This window comes from Scyliorhinus torazame, chromosome 9 (genome assembly GCF_047496885.1).
Source record: "Scyliorhinus torazame isolate Kashiwa2021f chromosome 9, sScyTor2.1, whole genome shotgun sequence".
Taxonomy (NCBI): domain Eukaryota; kingdom Metazoa; phylum Chordata; class Chondrichthyes; order Carcharhiniformes; family Scyliorhinidae; genus Scyliorhinus; species Scyliorhinus torazame.
The window spans coordinates 26,436,465-26,453,058 of record NC_092715.1 but is presented as its reverse complement, the minus strand read 5'-3'; the positions used below and the strand labels follow the sequence as shown (position 1 = coordinate 26,453,058).

The window sequence follows — 16,594 nt, the reverse complement described above, 5'->3', positions numbered from 1 at the left end:
AGGACATTATCAGTGTGGTAGATAAGGGGGAGCCAATGGATGTGGTATATCTGGATTTCCAGAAAGCTTTTGACAAGGTGCCACACAAAAGGTTGTTGTATAAGATAAAGATGCATGGCATTAAGGGTAAAGTAGTAGCATGGATAGAGGATTGGTTAATTAATAGAAAGCAAAGAGTGGGGATTAATGGGTGTTTCTCTGGTTGGCAATCAGTAGCTAGCGGTGTCCCTCAGGGATCAGTGTTGGGCCCACAATTGTTCACAATTTACATAGATGATTTGGAGTTGGGGACCAAGTGCAATGTGTCCAAGTTTGCAGACGACACAAAGATGAGTGGTAAAGCAAAAAGTGCAGAGGATACCGGAAGTCTGCAGAGGGATTTGGATAGGTTAAGTGAATGGGCCAGGGTCTGGCAGATGGAATACAATGTTGACAAATGTGAGGTTATCCATTTTGGTAGGAATACAGCAAAAGGGATTATTATTTAAATGATAAAATGTTAAAACATGCTGCTGTGCAGAGAGACCTGGGTGTGCTAGTGCATGAGTCGCAAAAAGTTGGTTTACAAGTGCAACAGGTGATTAAGAAGGCAAATGGAGTTTTGTCCTCCATTGCTAGAGGGGTGGAGTTTAAGACGAGGGAGGTTATGCTGCAATTGTATAAGGTGTTAGTGAGGCCACACCTGGAGTATTGTGTTCAGTTTTGGTCTCCTTACCTAAGAAAGGACGTACTGGCGCTGGAGGGTGTGCAGAGGAGATTCACTCAGTTAATCCCAGAGTTGAGGGGGTTGGATTAAGAGGGGGGTTGAGTAGACTGGGACTGTACTCGTTGGAATTTAGAAGGATGCGGGGGGATCTTATGGAAACATATAAAATTATGAATGGAATAGATAGGATAGATGCGGGCAGGTTGTTTCCACTGGCGGGTGAAAGCAGAACTAGGGGGCATAGCCTCAAAATAAGGGGAAGTAGATTTAGGACTGATCTTAGGAGGAACTTCTTCACCCAAAGGGTTGTGAATCTATGGTATTCCTTGCCCAGTGAAGCAGTAGAGGCTCCTTCATTAAATGTTTTTAAGATAAAGATAGATAGTTTTTTGAAGAATAAAGGGATTAAGGGTTCTGATGTTCGGGCCGGAAAGTGGAGCTGAGTCCACAAAAGATCAGCCATAATCTCATTGAATGGCGGAGCAGGCTCGAGGGGCCAGATGGCCTACTCCTGCTCCTAGTTCTTATGTTCTTATGAACTGTGCGCCACGGGATCCGCGCATGCGCAGTTGTGCCGGGGCCAACGAGGACATGCGCAGTGGCCTCTTTCAACGCGCCGGCCCCGACACAACATGGCGCAGGACTACAAGGGCCGGCGCGTAGGAAAGGAGGCCGCCAGCCACAGAGGCCGGCCCGCCGATCGGTGGGTCCCGATCGCGGGCCAGGCCACTTCGGAGGCCACCCCGAGTCCTGACCCCACCCCCCCCCTTCCCCCCCAAAGGCTGCCACCAGACCCTTACCCAGAGCAGGTTAGAACGGCGCCGGCGGGACTCGGCTCTTTTCTTACGGCCGCAGAGGAGATTCACTCGGTTAATCCCAGAGTTGAGGGGGTTGGATTACGAGGAGAGGTTGAGTAGGCTGGGACTGCACGGCGGGCCAGCCGCATAGAGCGGACCGCGACCGGCGCCATGCCAACTACGCCGGCACCAATGGCGCCGATTCTCCGCTCTGCGGAGAATCGCGTGTCGGCGTCGGGGCAGCGCGGCGCGATTCGCGCGGCCCACCGGCGATTTTCCGACCCGGCGCGGAGTCGGAGAATCCCGCCCGTGGGCTGTGAAAAGTGCTTTGGGACGGGTCCCGGGGAGGTGAAAGGCAGCTATAATATTTCTCTGCCAGGGGTGTTGGTTTACGAGGTCAGTGTAATGGGCCATTCCATGAAGTGAGTTTTCCAATCCTGGAAGAAAATGTCTGGCAGACGATCAGGAGACTGGATAATTGAAGTGGGGCGAACAGAGGTGGGGCCACAGCACAATTCTGATGATGCCAAGAACGTGTACATTTCTTTGACAGAATCGGAGCACAAGTTAGGCAGCAAGATCGGAGGTGAATACAGACACATCTGGGAAACAGTCGCAAAGCTTTCTCCTGAACTTGATGTGGGACCTACTTTCCCTGTGACCTGTACCTCAGGAATAGTTGTACCACCAGCCAACAAAGCAGAGTCAGGTACAGTGAAAAAAACTGCAGCATTTCTTACTTTCAATTTTTGCTTACTTTCACGTGAAGAGAGCACCCCCCCCCCCCCCCCCCCCCCCCTGCCGCCGCTTCCCCCCCACCCCATTCAGAAATAATCTCATAGAGTTTTGAATGCATGTTTGAAGAAGGTTAAGGTAGATGAAACGAATGACAATTTACCCAGTAACTGGTCCTGTATTAGGGGCGGCACGGTAGCACAGTGGTTAGCACTGTTGCATCACAGCGCCAGCGTCCCAGGTTCGATTCCCGGCTTGGGTCACTGTCCGTGCGGAGTCTACACGTTCTCCCCGTGTCTGCGTGGGTTTCCTCCGGGTGCTCCGGTTTCCTCGCACAAGCCCCCAAAGACGTGCTTGTTAGGTGAACTGTACATTCTGAACTCCCCCTCTGTGTACCCGAACAGGTGCCAGAATGTGGCGACTAGGGGTTTTTCACAGTAACTTCATTGCAGTGTTAATGATAGCCTACTTGTGGCAATAAAGATTATTTTTTTAAAAAAAGAAAGAAGAAGGCCTGCTCCTGCTCCTATGGCAGAGATTGCGATTTGTTCGAAACAAGGGGATACAGACTATTGAAACCCTGGTAAGAGACACATTTAGGCTATAACCCATGGAGCCCCACATCCCAGTTGGCATTGATAGATTGGGGTACACTGAGATCAGAATGACTTTAAAGCTTAGAACTCTGGATTATGGGGACCAGGTCACAAAACTGAGCTCCAACTCTGGATTTCTTTCATACAGGTACAACTGTGCAGAAAACTCCAACCATTGGCTTGATACCAATGACGTCGGCCTTAGCTGAAGAGTTTGTTGGGGATTTTCTCGGACAATTGCAACATCTTGACAGGTATAGAAAACACCACAAGCTGATGACATTGTACCTCGTCTTTTGACCCTAAGTAACCAATCTTGTTTCTTTGTGCTCAGGGAGGACCCTGCACTTGAATCACTATGCAAGCTGAAAGTGTTTGATGAGGCCTTCCACTGGCATTCCAGAAGACCTCTTGTAGAAACCCAGGATGCGCGAGTGAAGGAAATGAGAATAATTCCAAAAGGTAAAAGAGACTACTTAAATTCTATATGTTTCTGTAGGCATTTGTATAATATATAGGAAACTATACATTTAATACAGTTCACGGGGACATAGGAACAGGAGTCGGCCATTCAGCCCCTCGAGCCTATCCCACCATTCAATGAGATCATGGTTGATCTCTGGCCTAACTCCATATACCTTTGGTCTGTATCTCTTAATACCTTTCCTTAACAAAGATCTATCTCAGATTTGAATTTAACAACTGTTCCAGTTTCGACTGCTGTTTGTGGGAGAGAGTTCCAAACCTCTACCACCCTTTGAGTGAAGAAGTTCTTCTGAACATCTCTCCTGACTGGTCTGGCTCTAATTTTTAGACTATGCCCCCTAGTTTTAGAATCTCCAACCAGTGGAAATAGTTTATCTTTATCTACCCTGTCTTTCCCTGTTAATATATTGAATACTTCGAATAGATCACTCCTTACCCTTCTAAATTCAAGAGAAAACAAGTCCAATTTGTATAATCTTTCCTCGTAATTTAACCCCTGCACTCCAGGTATCATTTTTGTAAACCTACGTTGCACTCCCTCCAAGGCCAAAATATCCTTCCCAACGTGTGGTGCCCAGAACTGCCCACAGTGACTCCACATGGAGGGAATACAATTAATTAGGCTTCACAATACCGAGGAAAGTCATTCAGCCCAACCAGTCATTGGAAAATGAGGCTGGAGGAGTAGTAATGGGGAACAAAGGCAGAGGAACTGAATAGATACTTTGCATCAGTCTTCACAGTGGAGGACACCAGTGGGATACCAGAACTTCAAGAAGGTCAGGGGGCTGTGGTGAGCATAATGACCATCACTAAGGGTCGGCATGGTAGCACAGTGGTTAGCACTGTTGCTTCACAGCGGCAGGGTTCCGGGTTCGATTCCCGGCTGAGGTCACTGTCTGTGTGGAGTCTGCACGTTCTCCCCGTGTCTGCGTGGGTTTCCTCCGGGTGCTCCGGTTTCCTCCCACAATTCCCGAAAGGTGTTCTTGTTAGGTGAATTGGACATTCTGAATTCTCCCTCAATGTACCCGAACTGGCGCCGGAGTGTGGCGACTAGGGGCTTTTCACAGTAACTTCATTGCAGTGTTAATGTAAGCCTACTTGTGACAATCAAGATTATTATCATTATTAAGGAGAAGGTTCTGGGGAAACTGAAAGGTCTGAAGGTGGACAAATCACCTGGACCGGATGGACTACACCCCAGGGTTCTAAAAGAGATAGCTGAGGAGATTGTGGAGGCATTGGTGGTGATCTTTCAGGAATCACTGGAGGCAGGAAGGGTCCCAGAAGACTGGAAAGTGGCAGATGTAACACCCCTGTTTAAGAAGGGAGGGAGTCAGAAGACGGGAAATTATAGGCCGGTTTTCCTGACTTCGGTCATCGGGAAGATTTTAGAGTCTATTATTAAGGATGAGATTGCGAGGGGACTTCCGGGTGCGGCGATGACCAGCTAAGTCACACGTTTCGGCACCTCTCGTTTTAACAGACTTTTGGGCTCTTATTGGGAGCCCCAACGGCAATTTTCGAAGGCTTAACCCACTGTGAGGCGACATAGAAGGGAGTCCCCCCGGATGTGAATGGACAGAAGAGATAATAGTGGCCAGATTGCGGAGGATCCTCTGGAGCAGCGACAGAGAAGGGAAGGGAGAAGCAAGATGGCGGTGGAGGGAGGCCAGTTGGTATGGGGCCTGGAACAGCAGGAGTTCCTCCGGCGATGTGTGGAGGAGCTCAAGAAGGAGGTGCCAGCACCGATGCTGCAGGCGATTGAGGGGTTAAAGGGGGCGCAGAAGACCCAAGAGATGGAGCTCCGTGGAGTGAAGGCAAAAGCTGCCGAGAATGAGGACGAGATACAGGGCTAGGTGGTGAAGACGGAGACGCACGAGGCGCTACATAAGAGGTGTATGGAGAGACTGGAAGCCCTGGAAAATAGCTCGAGGAGGAAGAACTTAAGAATCTTGGGTATTCCCGAAGGGGCAGAGGGAGCCGACGTTGGGGCGTATGTGAGCACGATGCTTCATACCTTAATGGGAGCTAAGGCCCCGACGGGCCCCCTGGAAGTGGAGGGAGCGTATCGAGTCCTCGTGAGAAGACCAAAGGCAGGAGAAATACCTCGAGCAATAGTGGTGAGGTTCCACCGCTACAAGGACAGGGAGATGGTCCTGAGATGGGCGAAAAAGACACGGAGCAGCAGGTGGGAGAACGCGGTGATCCGCGTGTATCAGGATTGGAGTGCGGAGGTGGCGAGAAGGAGGGCGAGTTTTAATCGGGCCAAGGCGGTGCTCCACAAGAGGAAAGTGAAGTTCGGAATGTTGCAGCCGGCAAGACTGTGGGTTACACACCAGGGTAAACACCACTACTTCGAGACGGCAGAAGAGGCGTGGACATTTATTGAAGAGGAGAAGTTGGACTAGATTGGAGAAAGAGTGTTTGAAATGAAGTAGTGAGGTGGTGGTAAGGGACTGTGAATCAGAGGGGGGAAAATTTTCTTTCCCCTCGAAGGTGGGGAACACAAAGAAATGTGGGCGCCGGTGGGGAAGGGAGGGGGAAGGAGAGAGGGAGCTGCGCCATCAGGGGTGGGGCCGAGAGGGAAGCGCGGGGTTTGTTCCCGCGCTATGGAAATTGTGGCGGGAAAAGGGGGCGCAGGAAGGAGGGGGTCTCACATAATGGGAGGCTAAGGATAAACGGGGGAAGCCGAGGTCAGCCAGAGTTTGCTGACTTCCGGAAGCAATATGGGGTAGCAACTAAGCTAGAGAGGGATCTAGCGGGGTGGGGGTGGGGGGGGGTGGGGGGTAACTGGGTTGCTGCTGCGCAGGGGAAGGGGGAGCTGTTACGGGATAGGATGGTCGGGATGGGAGGGCGCCGTCGGGGGGATAAGCGGGTGCGTGGGAACCGGGTGAGGAGCTGGTCTAAAAAAGGGGAGCCCCCCAACCCGGTTGATCACGTGGAACGTGAGAGGGTTGAATGGGCCGATTAAGAGGGCAAGGGTACTTGCGCACCTAAAGAAGCTAAAGGCAGACGTGGTTATGCTTCAGGAGACGCACCTGAAACTGGCGGATCAGGTCAGATTAAGAAAAGGATGGGTGGGACAGGTATTCCACTCGGGCTTGGATGCGAAAAATAGAGGGGTGGCAATACTGGTGGGGAAACGGGTATCGTTTGAGGCGAAGACCATAGTGGCGGATAGTGGGGGTAGATACGTGATGGTGAGTGGCAGATTGCAAGGTGAAGCGGTGGTGCTGGTGAATGCATATGCCCCGAACTGGGATGACGTGAACTTTATGAAGCGTATGTTGGGGTGCATCCCGGACCTGGAGGTGGGAAAGTTGGTAATGGGGGGGGGGGTACTTCAATACGGTGCTGGACCCAAGGCTGGACCGGTCCAGATCTAGGACCGGGAGGAGGCCGGCAGCGGCCAAGGTGCTTAAGGGCTTTATGGAGCAGATGGGAGGAGTGGATCCCTGGAGATTTACTAGGCCAAGGAGTAAAGAGTTTTCCTTCTTCTCCCATGTCCACAAAGTGTACTCCCGGATCGACTTCTTTGCCGTGGGAAGGGCGCTGATCCCGAAGGTGGCAGGAACGTAGTATTCGGCTATAGTCATTTCAGATCATGCCCCACATTGGGTAGATCTGGAAGTAGGAGAGGAAAAGGAACAGCGCCCACTCTGGAGATTAGATATGGAACTGTTGGCGGACGAGGGGGTATGTGTAAGGGTGAGGGGATGTATTGAAAGGTACCTAGAGATTAATGATGACGGAGAGGTCCAGGTGGGAGTGGTCTGGGAGGCGCTGAAGGCGGTGGTTAGAGGGGAGCTGATCTCCATAAGGGCCCATAAGGGGAAACAAGAGGGTAAAGAAAGGGAGAGATTGTTGAGGGAGATTTTGAGGGTGGATAGGCAATATGCGGAGGCTCCAGATGAAGGGCTATACAGGGAAAGACGGAGATTGCACACGGACTTTGACTTGTTGACTATGGGTAAGGCGGAGGCACAATGGAGGAAGGCACAGGGAGCGCAGTATGAATATGGAGCGAAGGCGAGCCGGCTGCTGGCCCAACAACTTAGGAAGAGGGGGGCGGCGAGAGAGATCGGAGGGGTTAGAGACGAGGAGGGAAAGATGGAACGGGGAGCGGAGAGGGTGAACGGGGTGTTTAAGGTATTTTACGAGAGGCTATATAAGGCTCAACCCCCGGAAGGGAAAGAGGGAATGATGCGTTTCCTAGACCAGCTGGAGTTCCCGAAGGTTGAGGAACAGGAGATGACAGGACTGGGAGCGCAGATTGAGTTGGAGGAGGTGGTAAAAGGAATTGGGAACATGCAGGCAGGGAAGGCCCCGGGACTGGATGGGTTCCCGGTGGAGTTCTATAGGAAATACGTGGACCTGCTGGCCCCACTTCTGATGAGAACCTTTAATGAGGCTAGGGAAAGGGGGACACTACCCCCGACGATGTCGGAGGTGACGATATCGCTGATCCTGAAAAGAGACAAGGACCCGCTGCAGTATGGGTCATACAGGCCTCTTTCCCTCTTGAACGTAGATGCCAAGCTTTTGGCCAAGGTGATGGCGACGAGGATAGAGGACTGTGTCCCTGGGGTGGTGCATGATGATCAAACGGGGTTTGTTAAAGGGAGGCAATTGAATGCTAATATATGGAGGCTGCTGGGGGTGATGATGATGCCCCCACCGGAGGGGGAGGCGGAGATAGTGGTGGCGATGGATGCAGAGAAAGCATTTGATAGAGTGGAGTGGGACTACCTGTGGGAAGTACTGAGGAGATTTGGATTTGGAGAGGGGTTCATTAGATAGGTTCAGCTCCCGTACAGGGCCCCGGTGGCAAGTGTGATTACAAATAGGCAACGTTCTGACCACTTCCGACTATATAGGGGTACAAGACAGGGATGTCCCCTGTCCCCGTTACTGTTTGCGTTGGCAATTGAGCCACTGGCCATAGCACTGAGGGGCTCTAGGAAGTGGAGGGGGGTACTTAGAGGAGGAGAAGAGCATCGGGTGTCATTATACGCGGATGATTTGTTGTTGTATGTCGCGGACCCAGTGGAGGGGATGCCTGAGATAATGCAGACACTCAGGGAGTTTTGGAGAATTTTCAGGATATAAATTGAATATGGGGAAGAGTGAACTGTTTGTGATGCACCCTGGGGAACAGGGCAGGGGAATAGACAATTTACCGTTGAGGAGGGTAACAAGGGATTTCCGGTATTTAGGGATCCAGGTGGCCAGGAACTGGGGAACCTTGCATAAGCTTAACTTGGCACGACTGGTAGAGCAGATGGAAGAGGACTTTAGGAGGTGGGACATGGCGCCCCTGTCATTGGCGGGCAGGGTGCAGGCGGTTAAAATGGTGGTCCTTCCGAGGTTTCTTTTTGTGTTCCAGTGCCTCCCTGTACTGATTACAAAGACCTTTTTTAAGTAGGTGGACAAGAGTATTATGAGCTTTGTGTGGGCTGGAAAGACCCCAAGAGTAAAGAGCGGGTTCCTGCAGCGCAGTAGGGACAGAGGGGGACTGGCACTGCCGAGTCGAAGTGATTATTATTGGGCCGCCAACGTATCAATGATATGTAAGTGGATGAGGGAAGGGGAAGAAGCGGCGTGGAAAAGATTGGAGATGGCGTCCTGTAGGGGAACTAGTCTGAAAGCACTGGCGACGGCGCCGTTACCGTTCTCCCCGAAAAAATACACCACAAACCCAGTGGTGGTGGCAACTCTGAAAATTTGGGGGCAGTGGAGATGACATAAGGGAGTGACAGGTGCCTCAGTGTGGTCCCCGATAAGGAACAACCATAGGTTCGTCCCGGGAAGGATAGATGGGGGATTTAAATCTTGGCAGCGAGTAGGAATTGCGAAATTGAAGGACTTGTTCTTAGACGGGACCTTCGCGAGTCTGGGAGCACTGGCAGAAAAATATGGGTTGCCACCTGGGAATGCATTTCGCTATATGCAAGTGAGGGCATTTGAGAGGCAACAGGTGAGGGAATTTCCCGGCACAAGAGATCCAGGACAGAGTGATTTTGGGGGCATGGGTGGGTGATGGTAGGGTCAGATATATATAGGGAAATGAGAGACGAGGGGGAGACGATGGTAGAGGAGCTGAAGGGAAAATGGGAGGAGGAGCTGGGGGAAGAGATTGAGGAGGGGCTGTGGGCAGATGCCCTAAGTAGGGTAAACTCTTCGTCCTCGTGTGCCAGGCTCAGCCTGATACAATTCAAGGTTCTACACAGGGCGCATATGACTGGAGCAAGGCTGAGCAGATTTTTTGGGGTTGAGGATAGGTGCGGGAGATGCGCGGGAAGCCCGGCGAACCACACCCACATGTTTTGGTCATGTCCGGTATTGCATGGGTTCTGGGTGGGTGTGGCAAAAGTGATTTCAAAGGTGGTGGGGGTCCGGGTCGAACCAGGCTGGGGGTTGGCTATATTTGGGGTTGCAGATGAGCCGGGAGTGCAGGAGGCGAGAGAGGCCGATGTTTTGGCCTTTGCGTCCTTAGTAGCCCGGCGAAGGATTCTACTTATGTGGAAAGAAGCTAAGCCCCCGGGTGTGGAGGCCTGGATCAATGACATGGCAGGGTTCATAAAATTGGAGCGGATAAAATACGCACTAAGAGGTTCAAGGGTTCACCAGGCGGTGGCAACCGTTCCTCGACTATCTCGCAGAGCGATAAGGGAAAATAGGAAAGGTAGCAGCAGCAGCCCAGGGGGGAGGGGGGGGGGGGGGGGCGGGGGAGGGGGGGGGGGGGGAGGGCTCATTTGGGTCCTCAGGGCTTTTATATTAGTTATTTATATTAGATGTTCCGAAGTTACTATTTTAGTTACTATTTTTGTTGTTTCTTATTTTGTTGTTGGCAGTTGCGTTAGTCAGCATATTATTTATTTAAAAAACGATCAATGTATATATTATTACAAAGTTGTAAAATGGGAAATTTTTGTTTGATCGAAAAACTTTAATAAAATATATTTATTTAAAAAAAAGGATGAGATTGCGGAATACTTGGAATTTCATTGTAGATTAGTGCTGAGTCAGCACGGCTTCATCAAGGGGAGGTCATGCCTGACAAATCTGCTGGCATTCCTTGAGGTGGTAACGAGGAAGTTAGGCAAAGGAAAGCCAGTGGGCGTGATCTATTTGGATTTCGAGGAGACTTTTGACAAGGTGCTGTACAGGAGGCTGCTCAATAAGGTAAGAGCCCATGGTGTTTGGGGCAAGGTACTGGTATAGAACATAGAACATTACAGCGCAGTACAGGCCCTTCGGCCCTCGATGTTGCGCCGACCTGTGAAACCACTCGAAAGCCCATCTACACTATTCCCTTATCGTCCATATGTCTATCCAATGACCATTTGAATGTCCTTAGTGTTGGCGAGTCCACTACTGTTGCAGGCAGGGCATTCCACGCCCTTACTACTCTCTGAGTAAAGAACCTACCTCTGACGTCTGTCTTATATCTATCTCCCCTCAATTTAAAGGTATGTCCCCTCGTACTAGACATCACCATCCGAGGAAAAAGGCTCTCACTGTCCACCCTATCCAATCCTCTGATCATCTTGTATGCCTCAATTAAGTCACCTCTTAACCTTCTTCTCTCTAACGAAAACAGTCTCAAGTCCCTCAGCCTTTCCTCAGAAGATCTTCCCCAGAGATTGACTGACTGGCAGAAGGCAGACAGTGGGATAAAGGGGTCTTTTTCTTGATGGTGACTAGTGGTGTACCTCAGGGGTCTGTGCTATGACCACAATGTTTCACGAAGAAGGAACAGGTAGTATCGAAGAAGCAGGGTGGCTGCAGAAAGATTTGGACAGGCTGGAAGAGTGGGCAAAGAAGTGGCAGACGGAATATCATGTGGAAGAGTGTGAGATTATGCACATTGGTAGGAACAATAGAGTTAAAGACTATTTTCTAAATGGGACAAGATTTTGAAAGTCTGAAGGACAAAGGGACATAGGAGTCTTGGTTTGTGATTCTCTTAAGATTAACGTGCAGGTTCAGTCAGCAGTTAAGAAGGCAAATGCAATGTTAGCATTCATGTCAAGAGGGCTAAAATATAAGACCAGGGATGTACTTCTGAGGCTGTATAAGGCTCTGGTCAGACCCCATTTGGAGCATTGTGAGCAGTTTTGGGCCCCATAGCTAAGGAAGGATGTGCCGGCCATGGAAAGGGTCCAGAGGAGATTCACAAGAATGATCCCTGGAATGAAGAGCTTGTGGATCTTATTGAAACTTATAGAATACTGAAAGGCCTGGATAGAGTGGAGGTGGAGAAGATGTTTCCATTAGCAGGAGAAACTAGAACCCGAGGGCACAGCCTCAGATTGAAGGGATGAACCTTTAAAACAGAGATGAGGAGGAATTTCTTCAGCCAGAGGGTGGTGAATCTGTGGAACTCTTTGCCGCAGAAGGCTGTGGAGGCCAAATGGCTCAGTGTCTTTAAGACAGAGGTAGATAGGTTCTTGATTAATAAGGGGATCAGGTGTTACGGGGAGAAGGCAGGAGAATGGGCATGAGAAACACTAAAGCCATGATCGAATGGCGGAGGAGACCCATTGGGTGCCACGTGGCTTTGCAAGGGTCCCATGCTGGCAGTGCCAGGGTGCCCAGTTGGCATCAGGCTACCATCCTGTCCAGAGTCCGACCACCTGCGGGCCTCCAATCTCCCAGGAGACCTGCCCAGGTGCCGATATGCCTGGCTCACGTTTGTGTGGACCAGTGCTAAGCCACACCACGGCGAGGTCTCCCGGGTGCGGGCAGTTGATCCTGGACCATGGCAGACTCCGGCGTGAACTTTCTTCAGTGAGGCTAACTGCTCACGTAACTATGCAATCTGGATTCTGCCAATTGAGGATGAAATCCAGATTGCGATGTCTCGCGAGATCTAATGAAATCTCAAAGGCTCCTGAGCATCGTAAATATCACGAGAGGCCTCTCACAAGGTTTAGAATAATAATGTTTATTAGTGTCACAAGTAGGCTTACATTAACACAGCAATGAAGTTTCTGTGAAAAGCCCCTAGTCGCCACACTCCGGCGCCTGTTTGGGTACACAGAGGGAGAATTCAGAATGTTCAATTCACCTAACAGCACGTCTTTTGGGACTTGTGGCAGGTGTCATGTGAGGGTACCTTTAAGACATGGATGTATAAGCAGTGTACCTTTAAGAAAACAGTGATGTCAGAGAGTGGGTGGGGCTGAGCTCAGGTCAGCCATTTTGAGGTTTCAGTTTGGTTTTGCATCTGAATTTTTGCCATTTCCAATGAGTCAGACTGTATCTCAGGCAACTTTAAATGCTTAACCACCGCCATAATTACCGCATTTTGTCAGGTAATGTTAACTACAATGTTTTTGCCAAATCTAATAGTCTGCTTTTCGGGGATAAAATTCTATCTATTGGATTGGCTTTTGTGAACCTAAAGATAGTGAAGGATTGTTGCTTTTCCGGTATGGTATTTTAGTTTAAGTGGGGAGAGTGTTGTGAACAATGGCTCTTTCAGAGGCTCAGATGTTTTTGGGGGTGGAGAATGTCACACACAGTACCTTACGGACAGAAACGAAAAGCAGACTGTTAGATTTGGCAAGAACATTGCAGTTAACATTACCTGACAGAATGCGAAAAGATGAGGTAATTATGGCGGTGGTTAAGCATTTAAAGTTGCCTGAGATACAGTCTGACTCATTGGAAATGGCAAAAATTCAGTTGCAAAACCAAACTGAAACCTCAAAATGGCTGACCTGAGCTCAGCCCCACCCACTCTCTGACATCACTGTTTTCTTAAAGGTACACTGCTTACACATCCATGGCTTAAAGGTACCCTCACATGACAGAGGAAACTGGAGCACACGGAGAGAACGTGCAGACCTCGCCGTGTCACCAAATCGTGCGCGGCGAGGCTGTACGATCGCACCCATCGACAAATAGAAAGTAGTGACAGAGTAGGCCATTCAGCCTTTTGGGCCTGCTCCGCCATTCAGTACGATCATGGCTGACCCTTTAACTCAAAACCATACTCCTGTTCTCTCCCCACACCCCTGACACCGTAAAGAGTCTGGAAATCTATCTATTTCTCACATAAATGTATTGAGTGACTTGGCCTCCAAAACCTTCTGTGGTTGCTAAACTGGATAGCACTGTGGCTTCACAGCGCCAGGGTTCCAGGTTCGATTCCCTGCTGGGTCACTGTCTGTGCGGAGTCTGCACGCTCTCCCCGTGTCTGCGTGGGTTTCCTCCGGGGGCTCCGGTTTCCTCCCACAGTCCAGAGGCGTGCAGGTTGGGTGGATTGGCCAGGATAAATTGCCCTTAGTGACCAAAAAGGTTAGGAGGGGTTACGGGGATCGGGTGGAAGTGAGGGCTTAAGTGCGTCTGTGCAGACTCGATGGGCCGAATGGCCTCCTTCTGCACTGTATGTTCTATGTTCCCCACAAGAGGAAACATTCTCTCGTCATCCACTCTGTCAAAACCTTTCAGAATTGTCAATACCTCCACTTGGCCAGCCCTTGGCCTTCTCCTGTGAAGAAGGGCAGATTCCGCCTGTCAGTCCTTTCCTGCTGTGTGCAGCTGCACATTTGTGGTATCACCCCTGGTAGTCTCTGCATCCTCTCTATTGCATCTAAATCCTTTTTATAACATGGTGACCACCACACAGTGTTCTCAGGTGGTTTGAGCTATGGTGCCCAAAGGTGCAAGATTCCCACAGTGAGTGTCCCTGACATTAATCAACATATGCACGTTCAGCAAATAAACATGTGAAACGAAATGAATGAAATGAAAATCGCTTATTGTCACAAGTAGGCTTCAAATGAAGTTACTGTGAAAAGCCCCTAGTTGCCACATTCCGGCGCCTGTTCGGGGAGGCTGGTACGGGAATTGAACCGTGCTGCTGGCCTGCCTTGGTTTGCTTTATAAGCCAGCGATTTAGCCCAGTGTGCTAAACCAGCCTGGATGTGTGTCTGCTGCACTCTGCTAATTGAGAAATCAAGAAATGTATTTCGATTGACTCACTTTTTAATTCAATCACTTGTTATCTGCTTTGATATTTTTCAAAGATCCATGGGAAAGGAAGAAAATGTTACGCCAGCAGCAAAAGTATGTTGTGTTTGAGAGACTTTATGCAGAATCCTTGGATGAAAAGGCAGCAGTGACAATTGTCAATCAGAGTGAGGTTACCAAGTGCCAACCAAAGCAGCAACCAGATACCAAATGTGGCAACAGCAAGAAAGCAGTGGTAAGTCATACACCCGGGGGGCGTCATACACCCAGGGGGACGTCATACACCCAGGGGGACGTCATACACCCAGGGGGGACGTCATACACCCAGGGGGGACGTCATACACCCAGGGGGGACGTCATACACCCAGGGGGGACGTCATACACCCAGGGGGGACGTCATACACCCAGGGGGGGACGTCATACACCCAGGGGGGACGTCATACACCCAGGGGGGACGTCATACACCCAGGGGGGACGACATACACCCAGGGGGGACGTCATACACCCAGGGGGGACGTCATACACCCAGGGGGGACGTCATACACCCAGGGGGGACGTCACACACCCGGGGGGACGTCACACACCCGGGGGGACGTCACACACCCGGGGGGACGTCACACACCCGGGGGTACGTCACACACCCGGGGGTACGTCACACAACCGGGGGTACGTCACACAACCGGGGGTACGTCACACAACCGGGGGTACGTCACACAACCGGGGGTACGTCACACACCCGGGGTACGTCATACACCCGGGGGACGTCATACACCCAGGGGTACGTCATACACCCGGGGGACGTCATACACCCAGAGGTACGTCATACACCCAGGGGTAAGTCATACACCCGGGGGACGTCATACACCCAGGGGTACGTCATACACCCAGGGGTACATCAAACACCCAGGGGTAAGTCATACACCCGGGGGACGTCATACACCCAGGGGTACGTCATACACCCAGGGGTACGTCATACACCCGGGGGTAAGTCATACACCCAGGGGTAAGTCATACACCCGGGGGACGTCATACACCCAGGGGTACGTCATACACCCAGGGGTACGTCATACACTCTCAGCTCCCGCTCTTTTTAAATCTCCGCTCTGACTCTCAGCTCCCGCTCTGTTTAAATCTCCGCTCTGACACTCAGCTCCCGCTCTTTATAAATCTCCGCTTTGACACTCAGCTCCCGCTCTTTTTTAATCTCCGTTCTGACACTCAGCTCCCGCTCTGTTTAAATCTCCGCCCTGACTCTCAGCTCCCGCTCTTTATAAATCTCCGCTTTGACACTCAGCTCACGCTCTTTTTTAATCTCCGTTCTGACACTCAGCTCCCGCTCTGTTTAAATCTCCGCCCTGACTCTCAGCTTCCACTCTTTTTTAATCTCCGTTCTGACACTCAGCTCCCGCTCTTTTTAAATCTCCGCTCCGACTCTCAGCTCCCGCTCTTTATAAATCTCCACTCTGACTGTCAGCTCCCGCTCTTTTTAAATCTCCGCTCCGACTCTCAGCTCCCACTCTTTTTAAACCTCCACTCTGACTCTCAGCTCTCGCTCTTTCTAAATCTCCGCTCCGACTCTCAGCTCCCGCTCTTTATAAATCTCCGCTCTGACTCTCAGCTCCCACTCATTATAAATGTCCGCTCTGACTCTCAGGTCCCGCTCTTTTAAAATCTCCGCTCTGACTCTCAGCTCCCGCTCTTTTTAAATCTCGGCTCTGACTCTCAGCTCCCGCTCTTTTTAAATCTCCGCTCTGACCCACAGCTCCCACTCTTTTTAAATCTCCACTCTGACTCTCAGCTCTCGCTCTTTTTAAATCTCCGCTCTGACTCTCAGCTCCCGCTCTGTTTAAATCTCCGCTCTGACTCTCAGCTCCCGCTTTGTTTAAATCTCCGCTCTGACTCTCAGCTCCCGCTCTGTTTAAATCTCCACTCTGACTCTCAGCTCCCGCTCTGTTTAAATCTCCGCTCTGACACTCAGCTCCCGCTCTTTATAAATCTCCGCTTTGACACTCAGCTCCCGCTCTTTTTTAATCTCCGTTCTGACACTCTGCTCCCGCTCTGTTTAAATCTCCGCCCTGACTCTCAGCTCCCGCTCTTTATAAATCTCCGCTTTGACACTCAGCTCCCGCTCTTTTTTAATCTCCGTTCTGACACTCAGCTCCCGCTCTGTTTAAATCTCCGCCCTGACTCTCAGCTTCCACTCTTTTTTAATCTCCGTTCTGACACTCAGTTCCCGCTCTTTTTAAATCTCCACTCCGACTCGCAGCTTCTGCTCTTTATAAATCTCC

General features: G+C 50.6%; 1 protein-coding gene across 1 annotated transcript in view; it reads left to right on the top strand.

The window, feature by feature from the left end:
• LOC140429126 (probable ATP-dependent RNA helicase DDX60) overlaps nucleotides 1–16,594 on the top strand; it is a 205,073-nt gene that overhangs the window by 75,203 nt on the left and 113,276 nt on the right. Inside the window, exons 9-12 of the mRNA XM_072515726.1 lie at nucleotides 2,057–2,212; nucleotides 2,983–3,088; nucleotides 3,169–3,296; nucleotides 14,363–14,541. Coding sequence (XP_072371827.1) covers nucleotides 2,057–2,212; nucleotides 2,983–3,088; nucleotides 3,169–3,296; nucleotides 14,363–14,541 — 569 coding nt within the window. The remainder of the gene's footprint in view (nucleotides 1–2,056; nucleotides 2,213–2,982; nucleotides 3,089–3,168; nucleotides 3,297–14,362; nucleotides 14,542–16,594) is intronic.